General features: G+C 49.9%; 1 protein-coding gene across 1 annotated transcript in view; it reads left to right on the top strand.

The window, feature by feature from the left end:
- The first annotated feature begins 1591 nt into the window (after nucleotides 1-1591).
- Nucleotides 1592-9910, top strand: part of CMTM7 (CKLF like MARVEL transmembrane domain containing 7) — a 42127-nt gene continuing 33808 nt past the window's right edge. Inside the window, exon 1 of the mRNA XM_082847151.1 lies at nucleotides 1592-1875. Within this exon, the coding sequence (XP_082703277.1) occupies nucleotides 1717-1875 (159 nt within the window). The 5' untranslated portion in view covers nucleotides 1592-1716. The remainder of the gene's footprint in view (nucleotides 1876-9910) is intronic.

Genomic DNA, 9910 nt, shown 5'->3' with positions numbered 1-9910 from the left:
GCCAGTGGTTCTCAAACTCCGTCATGCATCTGAATCACGTGGGAGGTGGAGGGCCGACCTTGCCAAAACACAGATTGCTGAGCCTCACCCCCAGAGGTTCTGATTCAGCAGGTCTGGGGCGGATGGGGGGGTGGGGCTAAGAATTTGCATTTCTCACCAGTTCCGGGGTGATGCTGGTGCTGCTGGGCTGGGGACCATACATTGAAAATCACTGATTTAGAAGATTGCTGGAGAATTGGATGAAGGCCCCTGGAAGGAGGGGAAATTATCCACTGCTGGGTTTTTCTGCTTTCCTGAAGCCTTCACTTCAACAAAGACCCCCTGTCATCTCCATGATGGGTTCCGAAGCCTTGGAAAAGTACAAAAGTGAAGATGTAAATCTGTATGGAAAACGACATGCATCTGGAGCTGTCACAGAGCGCCTGCACGGCTATCACATTGTCACAGGAGCCCCGAGATGCAATTATCTTTGTTTTATAGAGAACGAAATGGAAGGCACCGTGACTATTATCTAAACAGAAAACAGATATTAGAGGCAATTTTTTTTGGTCATGAAAACTTTCAAATGTACACACAAGTAGAGAACCTGGCATTACGATTCCTGAAATGCCTCAACTTTGGCAATGATGGTGCTCAACTTGAGTGGTCATCAGAATCACCTGGGAGACTTGTCAAAACAGAGATTGCATGATTATCTCCACATTCTAGAATTATCAAGACTTTGCCACATTGACAGTCTTCTGATGACAGGACAGCAGTGGCATCCAATGATGTCATGAGGTAGATTTTTTGTGTTATTTTGAAACATTTGGAGATATATCAAGTTTGGCCACAGGGACACGCTGCTCAGAGAGAACACTGATAACATTTCATTTCTGTAGTCCTGCCTGCTCATTTTAAAAGTAACCCGGAAGGAGTGCAATGTAGCATCTCTGTTTGACAGCTTCTACTAGAAGTAAACCTATGTTCACCTTGTGACCCAGCAAACCCACTCATTAAGTATTTTCCCGGGAAAATGAGAGCTGTCCACCAAAAAATCTCACCAGAATGTTCACCACAGCTTTATTGGGATTAATCTCGATGCATCTTGTTGAGTGAAAGAAGCCAGACACAAATGAGAATATTCTGTATTTTTTCAAGTACATCAAGTCTGAGAAGAGGCAGAACGAATCTATAGTGACAGAAAGAGGGAAGGAGCACGAGGGAACTTTTTTGGGGGTATCGGCCCGGTATTTGTTGCTATGGGCGGTGGTTACACAGGTGTACATACACATACAGAACAATTAACGGAGCTGAACACGGAAGGTTTGGGCATTTCAGTGTATGTAAGTTATACTTCAATCAAGTACCCTTAGCACATACCCGCAGCCGCACCCAAACCAGATCCCAGGAGGCTGAGACCCAGCTGTGCCCTGGCCTCGCCCATCTCGGAAAGGCCACGGCCCAGGGCGTCCGTTTCCCTCCTCCCTCCAGCCCAACTTTCGCGCCTCCCAGAGGGCGGGGGCTGCCGCCACCTTTCCGGAGAACGCGGGCCAGGCCCTGCTCCGCGCGTCCGGCGGAGGCTGGGTGGGCGTCCTCAGCGCGGGCAGGGGGCGCGGGCCCCGCCCCACCCCAGGACCCCGCCCCTGCGCCACGCCCCCGAGGCCCCACCCAGCCTCTCCGCTTCTGGCCTTCGGCCTCGGCAGCTGCAGGCTGCCGGCCGGCGAGGGCCGCGCGATGTCGCACGGGCCCGGGCTCGTCCGCACCACGTGCAGCAGCGGCAGCGCCCCGGGAGCCGGGGCCGGCGCGGGGCCGCTGGGCGCGAGCTCTTCGGAGGGGCTGCTGGACCCCGTCTACCCCCGCACCCACGCAGCGCTGCTGAAAGTGGCGCAGATGGTAAGAGAGGCCCGGGCGCGAGCCACACGGGGTGGCCGCGGAGGGGCCGCTCCCGCGGCGGGAGCATCGCTCCCCGGGCGGGGGTCTCGCCGCCCAAGTCAAGTTGGAGGGGGCTTCCTCGGGCGAGTTGCGCGTGCAGCCGCCGCGCTGGAACTCGGCGCACCCGGCAGGCCTGTTCGCGCCGCCCCCGCTCGGAGGTCCCAAGTTTTTCCAGCCACTCTGCGGAGCCTGCGAGCTGGTGACCGAAACCACGGCCAAAGTTTCTGTGTGTCTTCCTTCCTCTTCTCGGGCAGCGCCGCTTCGGACCCGGGCCGGGGGTGGAGAGCGGCCGGGCGGCGGCGCTCGGGCCGCGGAAGCCGACCTTCTCCCGCCGCCTCTTTCCCCGGACCCCGCGCCGCAGGGCTTCCTGCTCGGGGCTCACCCTCGCCCGAGCGCGGGGTCCGAAGGCCAGGCGTTCACGGGGGTAGAAAGCCCTGGGACCCTTAGGGCAGCCGTCCCCGGCCCTGCCCCTCAAGTTCCAAGGGCGGGCCGGTTCTCGGGGCCGTTGGACGGCAGCGGTCAATGGGGAAGGCCTTTTGGGGAGCCGGTACTTATCTGGGGAGAGCGGGAGTCGCCGGAATGGGGGTCACTGTGGAGCGGGCAGGACGAAGGCCTGGGCGCCGAGTGCCACCGGCGCTGCAGGGACCTCCAGCAGCGCAGACCTTGCCCGGCCTGTTCTCCTGTTCCCCACTCTTCTCTGCCTTCCCATGTTTTTCTTCCTTACAATTTTAAAATTTTAAACACCTTTCCCGTTTGTTCGGTAAGTTTTGAAACTGGGCTGGGCTCTTTGTGACTCCACTCCTTGTCATGTTTGCAGCCAGAATGGTGAGGGGGAAGTGGTAGTTTTGAAAGGGGGGTTGAAGGAAGGAATGTGGGTTAGACGCAAGGTCACAGATCCAGAGGCAGGGCCTACCAAGGTGGGCCAGCCCCAGGCCTGGACACGGGGTGAGGGCTACCCAGGCATCCACAGCTCTGTTACTCTGGGTGCTGAGTGTGTGTAGAGGGGGCTCTGGTTTCCTGCTTGGGCCAGACCTGAAGGAAAGAGGGACTTAGTTCCCTTTTCTCAAAGAAGAGCTTCTAGATGGACTAAAAATTAGGAAGTAGAGGCATTTTAGTTTCTAACAAAAAAAATCATGCTGAGCTGTGTTGGTTTTGAGCAAGGCATTTTTGGGGTTCAGGCTAAGAGATCTGATCAGCCAAATAGAGGGGACCAGCCTACCTCCCCATCCTTAAAAAAAAAATGGGTGGGAGTGGGTCAGGCCTTAACTGAGCATTGGAAAATGTTATCAGGAGCTGAATGATGAGTTTGGTGGAGAAAAATCACGGTCAGATCCTCCGTTTCGGTCCATGAGTTTAATGGACAAAGATTATGGAGAAGAGAAACCTCCGTTTCACTCTAAGCTCCTAAGCTAGCCTCTTATATCAGGCTCTTGTGCCAAGTTGCAGGTGACACTGATGGGCCGCTTGTTCCAAAGAGAACAAAGACTTGGAGGATTGCTTCTCTGTGCCCAGAGACTCTCACATCTTCCTTCCCTGGGGACTGCCGTGTGGCTGCAGGCTGGTTTGAGCAGAGCCCCTGGGAATGAAGTTGCCCTTGCTGGATGGTCATATTACAACAGCGAGACCACTTAGGACTCTCTGCGTGGGCCCCTTGTCCATCTCTTCCCCATCCTCCTCCTTCTCCTCTTTTCTGGGAGTCTCCCCAAGTCCACTACTCGAGGAAGGAATGTCCATCTGGAACTTCACAGAGTGTAAGCTGGAGCCGGGTCTCCTGGCATCACCTGGATCCCTGAGGGGCCTGAGCTGCAGGGATCCAGAGGGCCTTGCTCAGGGCTCCACCAGCACTCCTCGTCAGTTTGTTTGTTCAGCAGACATTTGTGAGTGCCGTGTTCATCTCCATTTCTGCAGAAACAGATGGATTTGACAAAGCCCTTGCCCTCAAGGAATCTTTGGTTCTGAGGAGACACACAAGTCCCCAAACTCCCTGGTTGGGGAGATGAAAGCTCTGTGGTTGCCCACATAAGGGAGGAAGGATGGAGGGAAGACAAAGGTGACATTTGAGTTGAATCTTGAGAGATAAATGTGGGTGTGTCGGGCTGGACGTGCCCCGTTGGCCTCTCCTTATTCAGTGTGCGTAAGTCAGAGCTGGGTGATGCTGGGGTGGTGGAAAGGAAGGAGGTAGGGCGAGACATGGGCCAGTATTGGGCAGTTCTTCCCCTTCCCACCCTGACACGTAGAAAGAGGCTTCTCTCACTTCTTGAGCATCTGCTCTCTTCTTACCTCTGTGCAAGCGAGGCGTGTGGAATACAGCCGTTAACAAGATAGATTCTTTCGGCAGTGACTGGGACATTTGCAGAACCATAATAGGGAAGGAGAATCAGTGTGTAGTTTCATAAGCAGTAAAGATGGAAATTTAACCTTCCAGGAGGTTCCTTTATTTTATTTTTATTTTTTGGCTGCACCACGGGGCTTGTGGGATCTTAGTTCCTCGACCAGGTATTGAATCCAGGCCCTTGCAGTGAGAGCATGGAGTCCTAACCACTGGACCACCGGGGAATTCCAAGAAGGTTCCTTTACTTAGTAAATATTGAGCACCTACTATATGCTAGGGCAGTGTGGAAAGCAGAGTAAACCAGACAGGTCAGCTCCTGTTCTCTTTATACTGTAACAGGGAAAGTATTAATCAAATGATTTTAAATATAAAATTATAAACTGGGACAAAAGCTATGAAAGAGAGGTCCTCAGTGTCATAGAGAATTAACTAGGGGGTCTGCCCTGTCTGGGAGGTAAGGATGGGCTTCTCTGAGGAAAGGATATTTGAAGGATGAGGGAACAGTGTTACCAAAAGCAGGAAGAGCACAGACAATGGCTCTGAGGCTGGAGGAAGGAGTAGTGATAATGGTTGGAGGGAAGGAGCAAGGCTGGGAGTGATGTGGGTGAGTCTGGAGAAGTATTCCAAGACTAGACCATCTAGGGTCTGCCAGATAGTGCTGAGGATATGGTCCTTATTCTGAGACTATCCCAGAAGTAATCATGTCGATATCAACCCACCATTGAAGTGATGGTTCTCAACCTGGGGCTGTACAGCCCCCTAGGGGTCATTTTGGAACTTTGTGGAAGCTTTGTTTGGTTGTCACAGGGATTAGGCTCATATTCAGGATGCATCTTGTTCATTTCAGTATAGAACGAAGGCACTGCAAGTACTTATTTGCGATTCTAAAGAGGTGAATTGTCAGAAATACGATTGAAGGAACCTAAGTGGGTGTGTGAGTCGGGGGAGAGTGCCTGAGTTTTCTGGCCAGAGAGAGCATCCTAAAGACTTTCTAGGAGGTCGGAGCAAGTATGGTCTTCCCTTGGACATTCACAGCCGGGATTCCAAATGGAGTTAGACTTTGGGGGATCGCAGCCTCCGATATAACCGTGAATAGACCTGTGAGTGGAGAATGAGCTAGCATAGCCCAGAATGGCCCACCCCTCCGTGTTCTGTTTCAGATCATTTGGTTTCCAAATGCAGCCTGCACCCCCATGCCCTGTTTCCTGGAAGCTGCAGAGTTAAGGGCAGCAAAGAACCTCACTGTCTAGAGTCTTTGACCCCAACCCAATCCCGATCCAAGAACAAGAAACTGCTGTCCATCAATGGTCAAACAAATAAAAATGATAAGACATAAGTTATGGGCTTTATTCCCAATAACAGAAGTAATGCTTGTTCATTGTAGAAACTTTGAGAAGCACAGGGAAGAAACTAGAGTCTCCCACTCCCTCTCCCCCAAGATTGATATTTAAAGTAAGATTTTCTACTATTTCATAGGAGAGAGATAATTTGTGGTTGTTGGTTTTGTTCTGGTTTTACAAAAGAAGGGTGATACTCTACAGTTTGTAAAATGCTTTTTTTGCTTAATATGTGATGAATGATTTCTCGTGTCACTTAAGATTTGTTTGCAATTAGGTTTTCAGTAGCGTTTTTATAGCCAGTCACAAATGTCCCTTAATCTGTGTGACCGGCCCCCTCCCCCTTTTTGTGGCTCAAGAAGCTTCCAGTTCTGCCCATTCACGAACAAGACAGTGATGAACTCCCCTGTAGAGAAGTTTTGGTGTGCAAAGCCGTAAATACTTCCCAGGGATAAATGGCCCTCACCTTTCACAGAGAGAGGAATGGAGCGCCTCTTGCCCTGCTGGGCATGCTGGCATTAAACAACTGTCTAGACTTGTTAACATCTAGAAATCAGTGGTTGTCCCTTTATAGCCAAATGTGATAGTAGTAACATTTTACGTCATAGTAGTATTTTTGGTGTCTGATGGTTTGGAAAAGGAGCAGTGACGTGGGTGGACTGGGAAATTTTGTAATGCTTTTATTTTATTTTTTTAGAGGTTAATAAGAAAAGATTTATTTCTTCAGAGTTTATATCAGTCATTGGTTGCTGGTGTGAAAATATATCTTTTTCACAAGTCACATGGTGCAAGGCTGATGGAGTCACCACTGTGACTTTGGGACACCTTCTATGACACATGCCTTCTTCAGCTGAAATCAAAGAAGATAATAAGCACATAAGGATCTTACAGGTTCTCTTTTATTCTTTGGCTCAAAGGTGATACCATTGGTCAGAAGCAGCCGCATGTCCTTTCCAAAAGCAAGGGGTCTTGGAGAAATCATCTTCTGTATGTCCAGTATGAAATGAGAACTGTATAACGTCTACTGCAGCCTTTCTTTTCATCAAACACTTTTTTTTTTTTGTGGTACGCGGGCCTCTCACTGTTGTGGCCTCTCCCATTGCGGAGCACAGGCTCCAGACTCGCAGGCTCAGCGGCCATGGCTCACGGGCCCAGCCGCTCCACGGCATGTGGGATCTTCCCAGACCGGGGCACGAACCCGTGTCCCCTGCATCGGCAGGCGGACTCTCAACCACTGCGCCACCAGGGAAGCCCATCATCAAACACTTTTAAAGGCACTTGTATTTAAGCTATGACAATAGCCACGTACACCGGAAGGATGATAGTACCACGCGGGTATGAGGCATTATTTATTCAGGCTGCAGAGTATGTGGATTTCCTAACTGCTGGCAAGAATTCCCCTCCAGGGCACCCCAAATAACTGCCTGTCCCCTCCACCCCCGATTGGGAACCACTGGCCAGAGAAGATGGTCCTGATGCAAACAGCAGCTGAGGGTCCATGAGGCTGGGGGACCAGGGTGGGGATGGGGCTGGTGCGTGGTCCCGCATGAGTCTGGACAGAGTTGCACAGGGTTTCTGGTATTACAGTGCGTCCTGGAGACCCTCCAGGACATTGCGAGGCCTCCCTGTGTGGGTCAGTGCATTGATTTCAGTTCTGTACCAGGGAAGGCCTTCTCTCTGCTCCCTTCCTCCCATCCCTCATCCCCCACTCTCAGTGCTGGCGCTTCCTGCCCGGGCCCCTGGCTGTCCATCTGTTTCCTCCCCCTGCCATCTGCCCGAGGTGCTGCCCCAGGCCTGCTGCCTGGGAGCCTCCCTCTGACCCGCCGCCTGCCAGATGCTCTCCTTCTTTGTCACCAGTTTGGCTCAGCAGTTCCTTTGCCCACTGCTCACTCCCGGGCATTCCTCTCTGGGGTCCTTAGCAACTCCTGGCATCCGTGGCCTGGCTCAGGGCCTGGTGCTGGCGGCTGGTCCTCCAGCCCCGGGTCTTCCTGAGAGATGAGGGCTGGCAAGGAGAACAGGGCCTCTCCCCAGCGCAGCCCTGTCCTGCTCCCTGGCGGAAATCAGCACCGTGAAGCTTCTCAGCGTCTTGCTGAGAAAGCCTTTCACCTGGTTTGTGTTTTACTTCGCAGCGGCAGTGACAAGGCTCTTCCTTTCCCTTGAACAGCCTTTTACTTTACATAAATAGAAGGATAGATTGATTGATAAAGAGAAATTGTCTATAAAATGATTGCCACACATTACTCACGGAAGGGGTTGCTGTGAAATTTAAGAGTAAAGAGGGTGTCATTTTCATTTTTTAGAGATGGAGAAAGTGAAGGGAATTCAGAAGGGAATGAGAAGGAGGGGGGAGAAATTAAAGGCTTTCGGGTACAGAGTAAATTGGACCTTCTGGAAGGCAGAGGGAGCGAGTAAATATAGCATGACCCTCCATATGTCTTTACTCACTTCTTCCTCTTAGGTTTTCTTTATTCCCCTAAGGAGGTGGCAACAATGCTAATATTGTTTATAAAGAAGTCTTTTTTAAACTTTTCCTCTCAAATGATGAAAGTGATACTTAACTAATTGTAATAGCATCTATCACACATTGAGTTCCTGTTAGGTGACAGCCACTGGGCTAGGTGTTTTACATGTGTGACCTCATTTAATCCTCATGATAGGTAGGTCCGATCATTATCTGCACCTTACAGATGAGGAAACAGAGAAATTAGGTAACTTGCCCAAAGTCACAAAGCCATAAATAGCGAAGCAGTTTGAGTCCAAATCTTGAGCTCATAAAAGGACAATTTGGGGTTATTTTTTTTATTATCAATATGCCATGAGAATTTTTCCATGTGATTAAACCTTATTTGAAAAGGATGCTGTGATAACTACACATGGTAGTTGGTTGGACCATAACTTATCCATTTGTCTCCTCATTGGTGGGCAGACGGTAGCAGAGCTAAAAGGAGGTGCTCTGAGATGTGACAGCAGGTACTAATGACAGTTTCACCTTTTGCCAGAGATGAACTCAGCCAGAGTGGGGAAAACCCCTCACTGGGGTATAGGCCAGACAGTGGGCGTCGTATTTTATAAAGCGTTTCACATGTTACTCTCTGGGCTGCTGGAAGGCTTAAGAGGAAACCATTAGTATCATCTTTGTGTTTAAGTCCTCAGTTCCTCCTGAGAGGAGAACTAAGGTTCGGGTGTCTGCTTTATTATGTCAGGCAATTTTACATGCAGTTTCCCTTTGTTTAACCCTTAATGACTGTTATTTATTTTCCCTTTCTGTTGGTTGAATGAAGGCTGAGAGGGTTTGTAACTTGCCCGAGTTTCAAAAATTCCATTAAATTCTGGAGCCAGCATTTGAGCCTAGGTGTGGCCAAGGCCCAACCCTTCCCCCAATGGTGTGCTGTCTGTCTGTCTGTCTGTGTATGGCAGACAGGCTCCCAGGCTAGCCCACTGTGGCAGACACACCCTAGGGGGACCCCCAATGAGTCACAACCTTATGTAATTCCATCCTCTTGAGTGTGGGCAGGACCTGTGACTTGTTCTAACCAGTAAGAAATAGCAAAGATGATGGGATGTCATTCCCATGGTTATGTCATATGCCAAGGTGAAGGGATGCTGCAGATGTAATTAAGGTTCTAAATCACATGATTCTGAGTTGATCAAAAGGACATTATCTCCAGGTAGGCCTGATCTAATCAGGTGACAGCCCTCAAAAGAGGTACAGTTAAGTCCCCCACATATGAACGAATTCCGTTCCAAGAATGCGTTCGTAAGTCCAGTTTGTTCGTAAGTCCAACAAAGTTAGCCTAGGTACCCAACTAACACAGTCGGCTATATAGTACTATAATGTAATAGGTTTATAATACTTTTCACACAAATAATACATAAAAAACAAACACAAAAAATAAAGAAAACATTTTTAATCTTACAGTCCAGTACCTTGAAAAGTACAGTAGTACAGTACAAGAGCTGGTATACAGGGGCTGGCATCAGGTGAACAGGCAAGAAGAGTTACTGACTGGAGGAGGGAGAGGAGGTGGGAGATGGTAGAGCTGAGGGATTGTCACCAATAGGAGGAGGGCAAGCTGCAGTTTCACTCACACCTGACATTGATGGCACAGGTTCTGGTTCCTTGCTGGATTCAATTCTATCTACCCTCTTGAAAAATGATCCAGTGATAGTAGTAGCTATCACTGCTAGTAGCTCCTTTTTTCTCGTCATGGATGACACGGTAGCACTGGATTGCATTTTGAATGGCTGCTGCAACCTTTATGTACCATTCTATGTTCAGGTCCTGTGCTTCAAAAACTAACAGTGCCTCCTCAAATAAAGAAAATCC

The sequence above is a fragment of the Leucopleurus acutus genome (assembly GCF_964270905.1).
Source record: "Leucopleurus acutus genome assembly, chromosome: 10".
Taxonomy (NCBI): Eukaryota; Metazoa; Chordata; class Mammalia; order Artiodactyla; family Delphinidae; genus Leucopleurus; species Leucopleurus acutus.
The sequence above is the reverse complement of the archived record's forward strand: the minus strand, read 5'-3'. Positions and strand labels throughout refer to the sequence as shown.